The sequence below is a fragment of the Agelaius phoeniceus genome, chromosome Z (assembly GCF_051311805.1).
Source record: "Agelaius phoeniceus isolate bAgePho1 chromosome Z, bAgePho1.hap1, whole genome shotgun sequence".
In the NCBI taxonomy this organism is placed as follows: Eukaryota; Metazoa; Chordata; class Aves; order Passeriformes; family Icteridae; genus Agelaius; species Agelaius phoeniceus.
This window is the reverse complement of record NC_135303.1, coordinates 70,810,491-70,830,698: the sequence shown is the minus strand read 5'-3', so window position 1 is coordinate 70,830,698 and position 20,208 is coordinate 70,810,491. Positions and strand designations below refer to the sequence as shown.

General features: G+C 37.1%; 1 protein-coding gene across 5 annotated transcripts in view; it reads left to right on the top strand.

Annotated features, from left to right (window-relative positions):
• The window catches only part of AP3B1 (adaptor related protein complex 3 subunit beta 1), a 152,124-nt gene that overhangs the window by 109,557 nt on the left and 22,359 nt on the right, over window positions 1–20,208 (top strand). For 4 of the 5 annotated variants that reach the window (XR_013179791.1, XM_054652874.2, XM_077171253.1 and 1 more), the window contains exons 23-24: window positions 11,881–12,112; window positions 14,955–15,039. Coding sequence is in view for 4 of the 5 variants with exons in the window: in XM_054652874.2 (XP_054508849.2) it covers window positions 11,881–12,112; window positions 14,955–15,039 (317 nt within the window). In the remaining variant the exon portion in view is untranslated. Of the gene's footprint in view, window positions 1–586; window positions 702–11,880; window positions 12,113–14,954; window positions 15,040–20,208 lie in introns of those variants that run through there. The other variant, XM_077171254.1, reaches the window with a different exon arrangement.

The window sequence follows — 20,208 nt, the reverse complement described above, 5'->3', positions numbered from 1 at the left end:
GGTGTGCAAAAAGAATTTTTTTTTAAAGTATCTATGCAACTATCTGTTCAGCAAGTTAACATATTTCAAATTTTCTCCCCATATCGTACATAAAATTGATAAACATAGAAAACTGAGTTTTCCAGTGTTAAGATTTCTTACATTCCATCACAACATTGTGACATTATGATGAGTATTTTGAGGACTATACATCAGAATAGGAAGGAAAATTTTGAGCTTTAGGTAGAAATTATGAAAAAATACAACTTCTCATAATCTCTGCATTCAAAGACTCCTGCTATTACGACAAAAATTCTTTAGAAGCCTTCTTCCTTCAGTTACTGCTATGAATTGTTTGTGGGTTTTTTAAATGACTGATTATAGTTTTGGATTTTTGTACAGAGGGATGACTCCAAAAGCCATAGGTGTCCTTTGTAATTTTAAATTGTGTCATTCCAGTTCCACATGTATCTAACTATCCAGAGAGTCTATAAGCCTTGAAGTTAAATTCTACTAGTTAAATATAGATGGAAATAGAAATAAATGCTTCTTAACTAAGAAAACGTCTTGATTGCTGAAATTTTGATTTTTTTTTTTTTTTTTTTAGCTTGGCATACTTGAAAAAATAAATAACCAGGTTTTGGTTGATGGACGTGCATCAACCAACTGCATCTGCACTTTTACTTGAGGAATCACCAGGACATGGCATGAAACACCTGGTATTCAAATTATAATACTGAGATTTTTGTCCAAAAATGTTAAGAATAAAACTTTTTTGAAAAAATAAGTATTTGACCATTGAGAGTAAAAGCTAAGCATGGGACTAACTCAGCTAGTGGAGAGATGTTACGGCTAATAGGCCATATCTTCCCTATTGTGCACTAGTAGTATATTGCCACGTGACTTGTAGGCTGGCAGTACAAAGTGAAATGCAAGGACATTGCAGTTGTTAAAATGGGGTGACTTGGAATGTTTTAAATTGTGTCAATGCAGATGCATTTTAATGTGCTCTAGAAGTTCTTTCTAACAGTTGCAGGAAGAGGATACCCTCCATTACCCACCTCCAAACACATTTAAGGTTGCTTTTAAAAGGTTGGTACACAATGTGCCATTGTGTTCTCAAATGAGAATAATTTAGAAGTGTTTCCTGCCCTCCTATGGCACAGACTCTAGAGGATGTTGAAGAGACAGAAGACTCTAAAAGGCTGTTGAGTAGTGCTATGATTAAACACTGTATCATCAGAGAGATGGGTTTTAAAAGCTTGTTTTAATCTAGACTTTCACCTTATTTTTACATGCTTTTCTCCTAACGCCTTGATGAACAGGGCCTTGACATATTATGATTTAAAAAGATAGTTCTAGAATCTTCATAATTCACATTGATTTCTGTGAAGTTCATAAAAATTTTCCTTTTTAACTTTTGTTCACTTGGGTTAAGAAACATTTCCATCTTTATATGGTTCCAAGTGTTGCGTTGCTTGTTGTTTCTAGTCTCTGTCATCTATATTCTTGATTTGAAAATGGCAGAAGAATTGGGGAAATGTACATTTGTTAGAATTCTAAAATACATCTTTCAGTTGCATAGTGCAGTTTAGGAGTTCATGACTGTAAAAGGTGGTTTGTGTAAAACTGTACTATTACTGCATTGTAATGGTTTATGAAAAAACTGTATAAAAATCATTCTACTGTTTACACTGAAGGACCTTCAGTGTAACAGCAGCACCATTAGAATGTATGCTTGCTACATGAATCATAAATTTGAACTAATATGAAATACTATGTATTTTAGTAATAATATGTACTAAAAGATGTTTTAAAATGGACTAAGTTTTAATAATGGTCGTTGTCACAGTCTTCCTGCTGTTGCATTTATGCTCAGTGAGCTAACAATCTGTGGCAGTCTTGGACAATAGTAACAGTAATACTCTACATTAGTAGGACCAAGATAATTGCAAAAGTAGATGAGAAAAAGTTACCTGCCTAATTTGCCATCAGTCATCCACATAGTTAAAGGCCTTAACCATGGCCACAGCTACTGCCTACATTCAGTGTCTGTGTGTGCACAGTGGAGCCTTCATTAGAGACATCCATGGGGTGAGACTTTTGACGGCAGCCTGCTGTGCTTGATGTTGCTTGCATTGTTCTGAGCAGTGTGGGTGGGATTGGGTGGTGTTTCTTCTTATGAGTGTGAAAAGAAATGTTGTTGAGAAGGGTGAATATGTCTTTTGACACCACGAATTTTATTCCTGAGTCAAAACAATAGTGCTTTTAAATTTAAACAAATAAACTGAAGGTAATTTGTTTTAAATAAACCTCTTCGTTGCTTAACAGACTACTAACTAGTGCAGGATTTTTTTTTCTTGCTTTTTAAGGATGGAAAACAAAGCTTAAGGAAAGCAAAACACTAAGAAAAACAATGTTGTCATGGCCTCAGATCAGCTGTAATTTTTTGCAGTCTAAGGACTATGGATTCGTTTAGGTTAAAATATTATGTGTATAATTAAATAAAACTTGGAGAAAATTGGCACGTCAATATCAAGTATAAGAGATGTAGTGTGGTGCACACAGAGATTCTTCTCCTACATTGAGGAAGTGCTGACACAGATGTCTACATGCAGTGAGTTCAGTGCTTATTTCAGGTTTTTGTCCTTGTGAGTAGTCTACTGTGCATTAGGATCATTCTGATAGAAGCCAGAATAACATGTTGCATTCTTCAACAACAGTGTAGTGAACGAGATTCAAATATAGTTGTATGAAGGTGGAAAAGATGTAATTTATATGCTTGCATTCGTAAATACCTGTACTAGATTTTTAATATAGTGAATTAAAAGTAGAATTCACTTTCGCTTGTGGGTAATACTGTGTTATTACCCACAAGTGTAATATGTGTTTCAATTAAATTATACACTTATCCCAACAGATTATGTCCTTTTCTGGGGAAAAATTTGAGCTAGATGCTTCTATTGAAAGGAACCAATATGCAGGAGTTGTTATTGTATAAATCTAACTGTAAGATTGTACATTATGGCCAGTAGAGTACAGTGTGTTTTCACTTTAGAGGTCTCTGGAGTACTGGCTGTTTGCCAAAAATCAAAATACTGTACTAGAAATCATTTGTAGGAACTTCTTTGAAGTCATTTAGACTCAATGCCAAAATCCATATTAATCCTTCTCAGTAATGTCCACTATTTCAAATTCATAATTAGGATGCAAGGTGAGGCTGACACCTTACTCTGTTTTTCTAACTCCTGAACTACTTCAGGTAATCAGAGAATCAAAGAATCATTGAGTTTGAAAAAGACCATTGAGTCCCACTGCAAACCTAACACTGCTGAGGCCACCACTAAACCATACCTCGAAGTGTGGTTCTCAGACTTTGCCATTTAGTGGTCAGTGGAAGAATGGAATCACTGAATTGAAGTAAATTACTTGGTTTTGTATTGGGAGAATGCCTTTTATTTGAAACACCTAATGACTAAGTGTTTTGTGCTGCTTGATGAAAGTCTCACATATGCATCAGCCACCAGACCATGTGGTTTTCACCTCGTGGAATCATACATAGGACAAAAGGACAGAAAATCTTGAGCTATCCCATACACAGATATGAATTTTACCAGTTGAAGTGTAGGAATTTTCTGTTAGTGTTCCTACAAAAAAATTTTCCCTCGTGTCTTTTTAAGCCCTTTTTATAGGCCACTAATGGTCCCAGCAGACCTTCTGGAGGAGAATGTGTACTTCTGAATTTATACCAAGGTTTGTATCCCATAATTATGTGACTGACTTTAGCGCTTCCTTTCATGCTTGTTTAATAACTTAGACTTAATCATGAGAATATTCTCATTTTGTTGCTAATGGAGTTTTTTCTTATGTGACATTTAAAAAGATTTTACTAATATTTTCATTTGATTATTCATGTGATTCATTATGCTCAGCAGAAGAAAAAGGCAAAGATGCCAAATCTCACATAAAACCAGGTGTTATTGTAATACAAAGCTTTAGGCTCCATTATTTATGCAAAATGCAAGCTGTCTCACTGGCCTCCAGTTACACAGAACAGGTGCACACTCTGTTTTGAAAGTTCTTGATTAGTCTGGTGTGGAACTGCTAAGATTTTTCTGCTGTTCATGAACTCCAGGTTAAGGCCCAATTCTCGTTCCTTTATATGGTATAGTCATATTATGCTCAAAGAGCAATAGTTTCTATTTATATAGAGTAACTGCAATTGTGTTTAGCTGATTCTATTTTAAGAAAACCGTATGAAAAAATCTAAGGGATATAAAAGTATTAGAAAATAGATAATTTAGTACTACCAAAGATTTTGATCATCTCTGGATTCACAGCTTATATCTGTGAGCAGGTGGAAAGCTGTGGGTAGGAGTCAGAGACTGAGGCAACAAAGGGAACCTTTGGCTGGGCTCTGCTACAGCCACCTGACCAAGGGGAGCCCATGGACCAAACCTTCCTGCTCCAGCACAGGAGGCATTGTGCCTGAGGGTCGTGGCCTGCAGGGGAACTCAGCCACCCCAGCAGCTGTTGGGAAAGTAGCTTGGAGGGCTGAGGCAATCCAGGAGACTCCTGGAATGCGTGGAGGATAACTTCCAGAGCCAGGTGAAGACAGCCCTGCCAGAGGGAATGTGGTACAGGATCTGTTGGTCACCAGTGCAAGTGAGCTAACTGGGCACCAGGACTGGAGGCAGCCTGGGCTGCAGGGATCACGCACTGCGGGAGTGTGCAGCCCTGAAGGATGGGGCTTGGGTAAGGAGTAAAAGTTCAGCTCTTGAACTTTAGGAAAGCAGACTTCCAGTCCTTTGGAAACCTAGTCTGTGGGATCCCCTGACAGACTGCCCTCAGGGACAAGGGAGTAGAAAAGAGCTGGCAGATCTTTATTCAGTTCTTCCAAACAGCATGAGAGCTGGCAATCCTCAGGAGCAAGAAATCACAAGGAGGGCAAGAGACCAGCATGGCTGAGTAGGAATTTGCTGGTCAAAGTTAAGGGAAAGAAACCAGGACAGGTGACCTAGGAAGAGTTTGGAGATGAAGCACAGCTGTGTAGGGAGGCTGTGAGAAAGGCCAAGGCAACAAAACTGGACCTGAACCTGGCAAGGGACATTACAAAGAATAATGGGAAGGGCTTCTACAGGTACATTAACCAGAAAAAGAAGGTCAGAGAAGGGGTACCCTCTCTAATAAACAGCCCCGGAAAACTGGAGAACTGGTAACAACAGAACTAGAGAAGGCTGAGGTTCTTAACAACTTTTGCCTTAGTCTTCAATGGGAAACTCTTCCCACACCTCTTGACTGGATGGATAAGAGGATGAGGACTGGGAGAGCCAGGTCCTTCCCACTGGAAGAGACGGTGAGGTTTGTGACCACCTGAGGAACCTGAATGTACCCAAGGAGATGCATCCCAGAGTCCTGAGGGAATTGGCTGATGTAGTAGCATGGCTACAGGAAGGGCAGGTCCTGTCTGACCAAGCAGTGGCTGTGATGGGTTGACTGCATCAGTGGGTAAGGGAAGGGTTACAGATAGCATTTTTCTGGACTTCAGTAAAGCCCTTGACACAGTCCCCCACAATATTCTCTCCAAACTGGAGAGAGGGATTTGATGGGTGAACTATTAGGTGGATTAGGAATTGGTTCGAAGGTTGCATCCAGAGGGTCATGGTCAATGGCTCAGTTCCAATGGACATCAGAGATAGGTGGTGTCCCTCAAGGACACCAAACCAGTGTGGTTTAGTATCTTCATTAATGACATAGACAGAAGGATGAAGCAATTTTGCAGATGACACTAAGCTGAATTCACTTGATACCATTCAGAGGCACATGGACTAGCTCTAAGAGAGGGTCCATGGGAATCTCATGAGGTTTAACGAGGCCATTGTGCAAGGTTCTGCACGTGGATCAGAGCAGCCCTGGTACCAGCCCAGGCTGGGGATGAACAGATCCCAGCAGCCCTGCCCAGAAGGAATTGGGGGTGCTGGTGGGTAAGGCTGGACATGACCCAGCCATGGGCACTCCCAGCCCAGAGAGCCACACGTGTCCTGGGCTGCATCCAGAGCAGGGTGGGCAGCAGGGCCAGGGAGGGGATTCTGCCCCTCTGCCCTGCCCTGCTGAGACCCCACCTGCAGGGCTGCATCAGCTCTGGGCTCCCAGCACAGGAAGGACAGGGACCTGCTGGAGGGAGTCCAGAGGAGGCTACACAGACAATCAGGGGGATGGAGCACCTCTCCTGTGAGGAAAGTCCGGAAAAGAGAAAGCTTTGGAGTGACTTAATTGCAGCCTTCTGGTGCCTGAAGGGAGTCTACAAGAAAGGTGAAGAGGGACTTTTTACAAGAGCATACAGTGACAGGACAAGGGGCGTGGATTCAGACTGAAAGAAGGCAGGTTTAAATTAGATATTGTGAAGAAATTCTGTTCTGTGAGGATGGTGAGGCACTGGAACAGTCCAGTCAAGTTATGAATACCCTATCCCCAGAAGTGTTCAAGGCCAGGCAAGAGCTCTCACCAACCTGACCTAGTGAAAGGTGTGCCTGCCCATGGCAGGCACATTGGAGCTTGATGATCTTTATGATTCCTTCCAATCCAAGCCATTCTGTGATTACCTTGAGCATGTGATTCTTCTTGGAAGGATGATTTGAAGCCATACAAATATACAAATATTACAGTTAAAAAAAAAAAAGGGCAGAGAAACATTTAATTTTGGCAATGTTACAGAAGCAGACTATGGGCAGCATAATAAAAGTAGACTTTTGTTTGAGATCTATCTCTGGGTGATTTAAAAATCAGTGGAAGCTATTTGAGCAGTTTTGAGTTTTATTTCTTTTGATTTTTATTTTTCTTGCAAGGTTTTGGAGACAAAAGTATTAATCTAAAGTATTAATCTATCAATATTGAAATCAAGTAACAATTTTGGGAACTCGTTTTATAGTGTCTGAAATTGTCTGAATCCAGTAACGGTTTAAAGATACAATCATTAATATGGTAACTTTCAATTAGCCTCATTGACATGTTATTAATTACAGGAAGTGTGAAGCCTAAAAGTTGGTGACAACACAAAAAGAAAGGAGTTAGGATGTATGCTTTTAGAAGATACTTGGTAGATGTAGAGCAGTTAGAGGCGCCTTTGGTGAAAAGTGTTTTCCGAAATTCAGCATATGTCCTTGAGTGTCTGTATGCCTAGATAAATTAGCCCAAATAAAATGACAGTATCCAGTGCTTTTCTTAGATTGTACAAAATAGGAGCTAGCTTGATTTCTTGTTTGGTTTCCTTGCTCCCTGTCAGGGGATTCTGTCATCACTTTGGCAATCCATGTTATTGTGACTTAGGTATGCTGTAATGTTGGGATTTCCAACAGCCTCTTGAAATAATACAAACTAGGAAGCTGACATTCTTTGCTTGCACTTTATTTTATCTATTTATGAATTAATAGTTGTTTTTTTAAGAGCTGTATAAGGGAGACATTGCCTGGTGACTGTGAGTAATATATAACTGTTAATTGAGCAAAAGATCATATTTCCTGCCACTAGCTTGCTTTGTTTTTATGTTTTTCCACCTTTCTCCTAATACTAAAAAATTATAGTTAAGTTGCTCTCATGGCTTCAGTTGAAAGATCATGTAAATGTGGCTGGACTGTGTGATAGCCCTTCTCCTCTTAGCTGTTGCAGAGTTACTGGAGCATAGCCTCACTATGAGTGTGAGAGAGGTTATAGCTCTCACAGCTCAGTAGGTAATTCTTGGATTATGTCATAGATATTGCCAGTAGGAGGATTACTTAGATTAAATGTTGTAGTCCACTGCTTTAACAGAATGTAAATTAGAGGAATAGAATTATAATTTTCCTCATCCTTAGAAGCAAATTTATTTTCTTAATAATACATATTTTATCCAAACATATTTATGAGCTATGATCAAAATAAGTCTATGTTCATTATTGCAGGATTTTTATACTAAAGAATAAGTACAAAAGAAAACAAACAGAATTTTGTGTCTGTGGTAATAATAGTCTTAATAGTAACAATGCTTCTTTAAGATCTTTCTCAGACCAAACCATTCTGATTCTTTGTGACTCTGCGGTACTGCAGAGAGGAATGTATGACCGCCTCTCTTTTCTGTAGTAGGTTTAATAAACCATATAGTGATTTTTATTTTAAATAATTAGGGAAAATAGTTTTTTGCATCAATGTAAGCTTAATTAATAAGAACTTACTGAGCTGGCAAAAAGAAACATGTTCATATTGGGAGGATTCAGTGGTTTGTAATTAGTTAGCTTAGTTGCAATAAAGAAAGCCACAACTACTACTGTCAGTGATCTTACACTTTTCCCTTTTTTTCTCCATGACTGGTGGGGGGGAGGGGGGCAGAACCCTGATGTTGCTCTTGTTCTTATACAAGAGCTAGTTTAAAGATACTTCTTTTAGGGTGATGAATTATCTTTCAGCATGTGCAGTTAGCCTTTTGGCTAGACCAATTGGTACCAAGAAAGTGTAAACGTACAGTATCAGTGTGGAGTCCCTACATGTGGTTGCTTTCAGTCAAAATGGGGTGGGAGGACAGTCAGTATTTTAATTTTTTTTACTGTCTTTCTAAACAGCTGTATAAAAAAAAGTTTTGCGAGTTTAATCTTAATAATCTAAACCCAAAAAAGCAGACACACTCTGTCATAAAATAACTATTAGTGACTAGTTTGTATCCTATAAATCTAACTTGAGTTGATAATATGGTCCATTACCAGCTAACTGCACAGAGTATTTTTCATTTTACACTCTTCAGTTACTTTTTAGTGAAGTGTTAAAAAATATGAAGCTTTTCTCCTCTCTAAAATTGCACACTGTCTGTCTGTTATTAGGGAGATAACAGCTCTTATAAATGTTTCAGTAAGCATTAAGTAGACAGTTATGTGCACTCTCATTCCACGCTTATTTGCTTACTGTAATAAACTGATAAAATATGTGTGGTTTGTCTCTGTGTATCTGCAGGCATCATGAGTCACATAGATTTCCTTTAGAAATAATGTTGTGTCTGCAGAATTGATTGGTTATTTTCATAAACCATCCAAAGGTACACAAACGACTTCTATTATTTAAACATATGCTGTGTAAGATTTGTAGGAGATTATCTCCTGGTTAGTAGATGTTTCTTGTTCTGTTAACTCTGTGTGGTTTTATTTTAACCCTAGAGTGATTGCAGGTACCTGCCCCATGGGTTTTATCGCAACTACTTTAAAAATTTTAGAATTAAAACAAAAAACTGTTTACCAGACTGATGGCAGCTGTTAAATACATCACATTACAGTCACATCAGCCTTTGTCAGCTCAAAATCCTTACTAGCAAGTAGAGGTTTTGAAAACTCCAATTTTCTAGAATTAAATTGCTTTGTTCAACATATGTATGTTTTATTTATTTTCAGTACTGCCACATTAAATGCAAGTGAAAATTAATGTTGTGTACAAAGAAAGATGACTTAAACATAATGTCATTATTCTGAGGATCCTGTGTGGTTTTGCTGCTACGTATAGTATGATGTTGAAAATAAAAGTGAATGGGCTCACAAGCTTTTTATTACTGAAAGAAGAAATAATGCTGAAGGGGGCATAGGCATAGATTAAAATCTCTAAAAATTACAAAAGGGATTCAGTAAAACTTGAATCAGTGTTACTGATTTAACTATAGTGACACCGTTTTTCTCTATGTGTATGCATTTTAGAGCAGCTCATCCTGGGTGCCATTATGCAGCACAGGCAGGACAACCAGGGGATCTGGCCTACCCAGCACAGGTTGGTAAAAGGCAAAGGTCCAAAAGGCTGAGGCCAATGGTGTGAGGTTCAACAAGGCCCAGTGCTGAGTCCTGCCCTTGGGTCACAACAACCCCAGGCAGCGCCACAGGCTGGGGCAGAGTGGCTGGAAAGGACCTGGGGGTGCTGGTGACAGCAGCTGAACATGAGCCAGGCTGTGCCCAGGTGGCCAAGAAGGCCAATGGCATCCTGGCCTGGATCAGCAATGCTGTGGCCAGCAGGGCCAGGGCAGGGATTGGCCCCCTGTGCTGGGCACTGCTGAGGCCACACCTCCAGTGCTGTGTCCAGTTCTGGGCTACTCATTATAAGAAGATCATTCTGGTGCTGGAGCAAGTCCACAAAAAAACAATGGAGCTGGGAAAGGGTCTGGAGCACAAGTCTGGTGAGGGAGCTGGGGGTTTTATCCTAGAGAAAAGGAAGCTCAGGAGGGACCTTGTCACTCTACAGCTGTTTGAAAGGAGGGTGTAGCCAGGTGGGGGTTGGCCACTTCTCCCAGGTAAATGATAGAAAAAGAGGAAATAGCCTCCTGTTTGGCCAGGGGAGATTTAGGTTGGGTATTAGGAAAAAAATTCTTCACTGAAAAAATTATCAGGCATTGGAATGGGCTGGCCAGGGAAGTGGTGGAATCACTAATCTTGGGAGTCTTCAGAAAGCATGTGAGTGTGACACCTAGGAACATGGTTTACTGAAGATGGCAGGGCTGGGTAAACAGTTGGACACAGAACTTAGATATCTTTTCCAGCCGCAATGGCTCTATGTTTCTGTATATCTACTTGACTGACTTCTGACTACTTTTTAAGTTTTCATTCCTATTAATAAATACCATTAATAAAGCCAGCCCTAAGTTAACGCAAAGATGCTAATGTACTGCAAAATACTTTTGTTAACATGAATCAAACATAGATCTTAAACTTGCTAATTGAAAATGAGAGAACCATTTCATGAAATAACTTTTCTATTATGCATGTCCTGCTCAAATTGAATTGAATATTAAAAGCCAGAGGCTGCGCTTAAAACTTAAAAATAAGGTTTAAATTCCATCTTAAAACTTGAGTTTTGTCATTATTTGAGTAATGGTTCAAATAGCATACTAATTTGACTGCTAATAACCTCTTACAGTTATTGTCTCTTTCTCTGTACCAATAAGGCATTCATTATTCAAGGTATTTCTTTTATTATTTCTTGACAACTGAGGCATTTTTTTGAGAGTTTGACCTTGACAGTTATTTCTAGAAAACTAAGAAGACTATTAATCTGTGGAAATTTGGGACTTCTATTCAAAGATGTTTTTGAGTTTTCAGTAACTGTGAAGGTCCATACAAATTATACCTTTTCCAGTCATTTTTTTGTTACTTGTAAGAGTGGTCATGTGATGTCACAGGTCATTATTTTATAAATATAATTTGAACTAACTCTGATCTTTCCTTAAAACTTGTGTAAAGTACTCAAATTCACTTGTTTTCATATTTCTTAAAACTCCTTACTTTTGAGCTCATTACTTCCTTGTCAGAAGTATCTGGGATTTTGTTTCCACACTGAATGTCTTTTCTTTATGCTTTTTCTGCAGGATAGAATGGACTGAAACATCCTTGGGATTTTTCTTATTGCTTCTAGCAGCAAGACTATTTAAAAAGTGTCAGCATCTTTCTGCTCTATATAACTATATTTTTACTGTTTCAGCAGTGTAATTGTTAGACAACATTTTTTGTGGTTTTAACAAGAGAAACAGAAGACAATTTCTCACTACTTTGGGAATACCCTTGAATTCTGATGCACAGAATGTTTTTTTCTGGAAAAAACATAACTAACTGTAACTCTTAAAAAACGTGATAATTTAATAACTAACTGTAAAGCTAAAAAATTGAAAACAGTTTTATAGTGGAAAGTGAGATAGCTACAACAAAGGTATTTTCAGCACCAGAAATGGTTTTGGGCTCTGTATCTGATATTTATTACTGCAATTTGCTTATGTATTTCACAGGTTTCTGGTTCACTAAAATTCCAACTTAAAAGCAGGTGCTCTAACTGAGTGAAAAATGCAGTATTCAATTGTCATTTTAACTGTTCTTGACTTACAGCATTTGCCAACTATTGTGTTATACTTAACAGGTCACTATGCAAGTCTCTGTGCCAACAAAAACACATGAACTGCTTCATCGAATGAGTGGGAAAGGATTAGCAGCCCATTATCACTTCTCAAGACAGCCAGGCATTTTTGGTGATCTTATGGTACCTGTGCAAGTGACAGTAACAAACACAACTGATCAGAAGATAGAGAACATTCACATTGGAGAGAAGAAATTACCTCCAGGCATGAGGATGCATGAGTTTAATCCAATAGGTAACCATATCCTATCTCAAAAAAATCAGGTTCTTAATCTTCGGCAAAATTTCAAATAGAGGAAAGTGGTTTTGCATAGTTACATGTATATTCATATATGTGTGTGTGGTGGGGAGCATAGGTGTACATATCTACACAGACACTCATCAGCTATTAACTTTTAAGACCAAACCTTTCTGCATGCCTACAAACTTTGATTCTCTTACTGTCTTATTTTACTGACTGGCTATTATGGGCTTCTATTAAAAAGGAGGTTTTGATTGTATATTCACAATTATTTTCTTACTTATCTTTAAGTGAATCTAAATGTATTATATATATTGGTGGCTCAGAGCATTGCCATTGTGAGCTTATGGCAGTAGAGTGGAAGTGTATGTTTTAGTTTGGCTTGTGTCTACCATAGTTCCACAAATTGTGTCTGCTTAGATTAGATAAAAAGCAATGTGTAGTCAGACCTGATCTAAATTGTTTTACTTTCTACTGTGTAATCAGGATGGTTTTTTGCTACATTTCTGTGGAAAAGAGTATAAAACTTCAGAAAGAGCACAGATCACAGCAAGATTTTTCAAGATTAATACCTGTATACACAATCTGCTTTCTTTTCTCAACAGTTCTTTATTTTAGGACATTGTGGTATAATCAGAAGGAGCAGAAGTTTCATAGTTTCTCTCTGTTTCATAGTAAAAATTCCTTTCCTTCAATGAGCTACATTATTATGTGAATATGTATCATGATAAAAGAATACAGGAACATGTTCTTAAAGCAGAACAGTGAACTAAAGAGTATTATTTTAAGTAGCTAAGACGTTTGTATTAAATGGCTGTAAACTATTGAAATAATTTTGTTGACATAGAAAAGATTATGCAGATTTACACCAAATAGCTACAAAATCAGTTGTTCAGTACTATAGTTTATATCATAGTTAAAATTAATAATAATAACTTTTTGCATCTTGGTAATGATGTGTACTTGATCAAGGCAGTTACTTTTAGAATTCTATTAGTTTGGGGTTTTTTAAGTGAACATTTTGCTGCTTATTCCTCAAAATAAGTCCAGCTCAGAATTGAAATGTCAAGTTAGTTTTGCCCATGGGCTTCATTTTATATCCCTACCTGCAAACATTTTAAAGAAATAAAGCACAAAGGCTTACCAGTAGAAATCTAGAAATACTGTAAATCAGATCAGGAGATACTATACCCACAATCGTAGCAATTAACAGTAACATTCACTTGTCTCACATAAAAGCATGGGGGGAAAAAAAGTGGAATTAATGAATTATCCACTTTGGGTTCCTTGAGCTCCACAAAACAATCCTACATTGTAAAGTATTTATTTCCCCAAGAAAGACATTGCAGTATTTGTCCTGAAAAGCTATTGGTTTCTTCTGCAGAAAATAAGCTCTGTAGTTCTTCCAAAAAATTTTTTTTTCTTGCTTGAATGCAAATTTTCTGTATTCTTTATAAGCCTAATATACCCCGTTCTTACTACATTTTGTGTTTCCAGTGTTTGGAAAACACATCCTACCATTTACCTAGCAGACCCAACAGAAGAAGAAGTGTCAGCATAGACAGGTATTCCTGCTGGAATATAAGTCTAGTTTAGCTTCAGTCACTAAAAGTACTGTTGACAATTGTCCCAATTCTTCCAGTAGAAATAGTTAAATTATTTCACCCAAATCCCTGTGCACAACACTTTCTTGTTGTTAAGTGTGTTTGAAACTCCCTTTGAAAACATTAAGCTCAAAGAGTTCGGTAAAGTTAATTCTGAATTTGAGCTGGAACCTTTAAACTTTCAGTGCTTTAAATAGACTCTTTGGAATACTTTTTTTTCTACTCAGTTCCTAGTGTTAGTTTAGACTTTAGCCAGCAGCATTAACTCCATCTTTTCTGCATTGTTGCAAACCTAATCTTCAAATAGTTAAATTTTGTAACATTTTGTCATGGAGCAGCTGTCTACTTTCAGTTCCTGAAAAGTATCAGGTACATTATGAATAATCTGTAAATCAGACATTTTTCTGCCTGCCTATTCTTTTTTATTTTAATTCCTCTCTTTTAAGTGTGCTTTCAGCTCTTCGTTGTAATCTTGAGAAGGCAAAGTCTGCTTCAATGTTTGTTTTTACTTATGTAAGAAAGAGCTTACAAGGAAGCTTACAAGTCTTTAACAAAAGCTTTATCTCTACAACATTAGGGAAATAGTGTAGTGATTTAGCCAAGAATCTAAGAATGAGTATGTCTCCTGACATCTTCACTGCCAAGAGTGTCTCAGTCTGCATTGCTTGTATAGCACAAAGTCATCTTCCATGTAGTGTTCATAATCCTTCTTCTCCGTTCCAGCTAATGCAAGTAGAATATTGAGGCACAAGTAAACCACAGAAATTATGAAATAATGTTAAGTTCAGGTTTCCATTATGGTGTGTATTAATGTAGATTTTATTTGTTGTATTTTGCAATTAACTAACTAAATCTGCAAACCAGTGTTATTGAAAATGAAATCTCAGTGCTGGATCTGTGAACAGTTAAAAGGATGTCACTTCAATTTTTTTTCTGTAAATAATTTTCCTTTCCTTGCTTTTCTAATACAAGGCCTTATTCTGTTGATAGAGCTCTAAGACTGAAATGGCAGCATTTCATGTGCATTAACTGTGTGAGAGGGGGAATCCAGGATGCTTAAACATGCAAGTGTGACATTTGGGTAATGCCTATTTGTAATAAAACTACAGCTGTTGGATTTTTTCTTACAGAGCTTTTTTGGGGTTTTAGTTATGTGAAGTTTGGAGGGTTGCATCTGATGTCTTCTGTTGCCCTGCATGTGTACTTTATCTCTTAAAAATCTCTTCATGCAGAGTGCCTTGAGCCTGGAGGATCCTTTACTGCTACAATGGGGATTGACTTTTGTGATTCTACCCAGACAGCCAGTTTCCAGTTATGGTAAGTTCTTGGGAGGGGGAAGGTAATTTTTTGCTGCTGGAATGTAAAACTAGTGTTCATTGGAAGCCTACTTGGTATCAGACTCACTGTTTTATTAAATATTCAAAGAATTAAACAAAATTTACAACATTATATACATCCACGATGTTTTAAGAGAAATAGCACATTATTAGTGTTCAGTTTTAGTAGCTTTATTTTTTTGTCCCGCTCTTCTAGGGATTCTTGTTAACATTGTCTGGAAAGGAGCAGTCATGTCTGACCATTCTACTTTAGTGTTTTGTGTGTGTTCTCCCTTTTAAGAAACAACAAGTCAAAATGGCACATAGTGTGGGCAATTTTACTACCCTGAGTCTTTATTATGGGTGCTTGTGGTTGTTGTAACATGACTGCCTGAAAACAACCCCAAAACTTGCCCACCAAAGAAATGCTGTAGATTCTTTTAAATCAATAGTGAGAATGAAACCAAGTAATTGGCTTGCCAACTAAATCTTGTCTAATATGCCTGATTTACATTTTTTGTGTTCATTATTGGCATGTGCAACATCCTCTTTCTGCCTCCTAGGCTAGCAGGGAACTCGTTCACCCAGTGAGAGTTCTGTTACAAACTAGCATTTGAAAATGGGTTAATTTCAACATTGGGAAAAAATGGATGGAGAGAAATGGATGGGAGAAAACTTGAAACTTCTTTTAGGGGATTGTCAGGTTTATGTAGTTTTTAAACTGTGCAAAAGCATATATAGGTCTACACAATTTTTTTTACATATTTTGAAATAATGGATTTTTTATATGTTTTGTTGCAAGAAACACAGCTTTCAATATTCAGTACAAAAAGAAGGATATTGAATAGACATTCATATTGCTGCATTTCAGTTTAAGGGAAGCCCTTTGTGAAAGTTCTATACTTCTTCCTTTGGAAAATTTCTGTAGCAATTTTAGTATACTGCTACTAAGCACAGCTTGTTCAACTGACAAGTTACAGGAGATAGCATGAAAATCCTAAAAATAGAGATGTACCTAAGTGATTCCTAAAGTACCACTGCTAAAATAACATTTCTTGTTCTGGGGGCAAGGAGATTTTTCTATTGGATTTTTTCTTTCCATTTCTCAAACTTTTCCTTGTACAGTAGATGCTCCTGCATAGTCAGTTTACACATATTTGTACTTCCAGCAAAATCTCTGCAGCATATAGTTTATGCACGTCATGCTGTTATAGCTGGTCTGTTTGCTGTCTACTGGAATTTGGAAACAGCTTTGAACTGTTGCCTGATGTTTGTTTGGGAAGGAGCTTCCCTTTTAGGCAGTGCAGTTTCAAAATTGCTTCAAAATCATAGACTCTGACTCTCTTTATCTAAATAAATTTTGAATTTTATAAAATAGTATCTTCTTGATAGTTTATCAAGCAGAAATATTATTTTTAAAATAAAGCAGATATTTTTCTTTCAAGTACGTCATTTCAGTCTGCCAATGATTTGATTTTTAACTTACACCATTTATTGCTAAGAATCTTAGCAGTGATGAGGATAAGCAATGTAGCATAACACATTGATTTTATGCAGATCATCACCTTTATGTTTTGGGAGGTCTGCTGTATTAGTGATATATAAAAACTGATTACTTTCTCCAACATTGCCTAGTAATTGTTTATTATTTTCCTATTAGACAAACAAGACAGATCAATATTCCTGAACACCAAGCAGACTATGAGTAACATCACTGTAAATAGATTTGCCTCAGACCTCAGTGGTGTATTCATTTTAATGATTTAGACAATGTGAGTCCAATGACAAAAGCGCTCAAGCTAAGTTTAAAATTAAATTAAGAATAGGAATTGCTTGCTTTGTTCCTTTACTAATTGATAGGGTCTTGTTTCTTTGCTGTTAGTTCCTAGAAAATAGTATAAAAATAGGTAAAACATTATTTGCATTAAATTTGCTATTTTACACTGAAAACTTATTTTGTTCAAAATCCTACTGATCTTCAGTATCACTGAAGAAACTGTGCAGTGTGATGTTTTGGGAGCAATGTCTCAAAGAACTCAGCTGCAGGCTCTGTAACTTACTGTACTTTTCAAAAAGCTTTTATCCAAAAGAAGGAATGACTTCTAGAAGTTTGTCAAAATGTTGAAATAATGTGCACACAAAGGTGTCTATATTCTCGTATTTCCTATTAACATATCTCTATGAAAGATGTTGTCAGTTATTTTACATTTTTGCTAGAAGTATATTCAGCAGTAAAGTGTTCCTGATCATAAGAATTTTCTTTACGTTGTTCTAAGAGGAGCACTTTATCTTGCATCAAATGTAATTGATCCTGAAGCAGTGTAATCACAATTACTCACTTTCTTAATTGGCCTGCCCAAAATCAGAAAATGGAAACCGATCGGCAGTGTTTAAATCAATAGCTTTGTAGTAAAGCTTGTGGGGGTAGGGACATAGTGGTAATGGGTAGATCAATTGGTCTTAGATGCCAATCATGGACTGTGTGTTTTGCATAGCAAACACTACCCTTCAGCTTAGGGATGTGCTGTTGTACTGGTGGTTCAATAAATACAAACTGTATAAAGAAAAAAACTAACATGAGTCATAAAATATTTAGATCTTTTTCTGAATTTGTTGTACAAGTCAAGGACAATAAAGGAGAAACTGCAATATAGAGGTTTGAAGGAACGAGCTTTGAAAGACCTGCTCAAATACTATTTTTGGTAAGCAAACCTTACCAAGATCACACATCTAATTAAAGTGGGGTGAAATGCCTCAACTTGAAAACTGTGCCTAATGCATTTATTTAGAATGTATATTAGGATGTTCACAGCATGTACTTGTGAGGAGAACATCTCTTCATTGTTATTTTTCTTACGCCACCTCCTTCCAGAGGCAGCTATTTCAGCCACACTGGTGTTCTGCATGATAATGCCTCTCAAGCAGAAAGTTAAAGAGGAATAAATGGAGGGACTCAGCCTTTTAAAAGATTTTTTGAATGTTACTCTTTGTTTTTGTGTTACTTTGTTCTCATTTTGCAAGCAGGATATACACAGCTTAGGAGTTTAGAGCAATTTGTTATTGGCTAACTCATATGCAAGGTAGGTTGCTACCTTGTTGAATTCTACTTAAAGTTTAGTATATTCACCATCCAAGTAAGAGACCTGAGCCTTAGCTAAGCAGGTAGGCATCAGTTGAGCAGAGAAAAGGTTGGAATGGATTCTTGATATAACAGACTATCTGCAATACTCCACTGACAGTGGAATTACTTCCTTTTTTCCCCATGTCAGATGTTAAAGATTTCCATGTTAGTGTGGTTTTTGTTGAATCCTTGAGCTCCTAGTGTTCACCATGTCAACAATCCTACCACTTGTGTTATCTTTATTGTCTTACATGTCTCTGCTTTTCAGATATTCTCAAGTCTTTCTCTCAGCTTACTAGTTTTTTGAGATGTCTGAACAAATATATGGGAGCTTTGCTATGTCAGAATTTTGCCCATGTATCCTTGTAATGAAAATATTTGAATCCCTTGAGATGAAAGACAGGGAAGGTTATAGAGACAGAGAGTTATAGCCCTTACATGCCCTTACTCTATTTTTGTATGTGTATTTAGCATTATGAATTTCTGTCTGTGTTTGTATAACTCAGTAGGCAAATCTCCAATTTCTTGTAGGCATGATGAAAAACTAAAGGTGAAGAGGAGATGTCCTTTTTATAACATTGAAAGCTTATCTTTATGTTTTCTTTCTTATTCTTTTCCTCCTCTCTTTCCAAATTACCTTAGTTGTTCCCAAAACCATAAAAGAACCACAGCTTTAAAGATAAAATCAAGTTATTGAGAGCCTGGTTCTCTTCTTTTTTCTGTTCTTTTGAAAAGTACGCAGGGAGTTGTTTAGCTTTCTTTGAAGCTGTTTGGTGTAGGGGAGATGTCCATGCCATGCATCTCTCTCCCTAGTTTTGACTTTGCATTTCCTCTCCCTAGTTTTCTCAAGGTTTAAATGCAAAAAAACACAACCAGAGCTCCCAAGAAGAAAAATCAAATGAAAGCAACGGCTTTTGTGCCTTTCATTCTTTTTCAAAATAATTAGGTAATTGGAAAATTGTGTGACATGACAGAGGTTTTTAGCTGGTTACCTTATATTGGCCTTTTTTAGTGTCCCAGTGTCATCAGAAGGACCCGCTCCTTCTAATGAGGAGAATACATACTCTTGTATGTCTGTTCATTTCGTCTGTCCTGTACTATATAAAGAAAACATTTTGCTGATTACTCCAGAAGAGTTTGGTGTAGCAGAAAGAATCTAGCAATTTCTTAAAAGAAGTATATTCTGTGAATGAGATTTTAAAACTTTGTTCAGTCTGTTCTCTGCAGGTTTCATCTTATTTTAGAAGCTTTTGCTCTGAATTTTATTTTCAATGGAAGAGATTTTTTGCAGCATGAAATTTGCTCACTTCACTCTGTGTTGATGTAGAAATCTTCCCAAGCAGAACTTCTACCTGCAAAGCAAGTAAATGAAGAGGGTTGGTTGGGTAGCAGTCAGTATTTCTGTTGAGTGCAAGCATGCATTCAGGTGTAGATGCTTCCACAAAAGCATCTGATTAAAATTATGTAGTGGAATATGTTATGGAATATATTAAAAGCTTATGTTAGAGATGCAGGATTTTCTTCACATCACTGTCACTTGCATTTTCACTTTTTTCTTGCTGTTTCCTTCCCTAGTGCTTTGTCAGCAGATCACCAAGTTGCTTATAAATGTAAGACAAGCAATCTGGTACTCTTCTCTTTATTTCATTACTCTAAAGTAGTCAGTTGGCCCTATTCCAGAACACAATTATGCCAAGATAAATAACTGACCTGGAAAAAACAAGGCTGGACATGAACAACTGCTTTCATTTGTTGTATTGCTTTGGCCTTTTTCTCATGCAAAAGCAGGATGCAGTCCTTTCCTTTCTTCAGCAAGACTAGAAGTCAAGTCCCCTATACTTTTCTAGAGAATTAATTTGCGGGAAATTAATTCTCTCTTAGTGTTGCTTTTCCTCTCATGTTCTTTTTTTTAACATGTGTGGAGATTTTTGTGAATACAAGACAAAAACAGTAAGCTGGTTTGGGAAAGATATATTCTGGGACAAGCTGCTTCTAGGAGTGAAACAAAAAAGGATAGTATAAAGAGCAAGAAGAATATTCCCAGTCTTA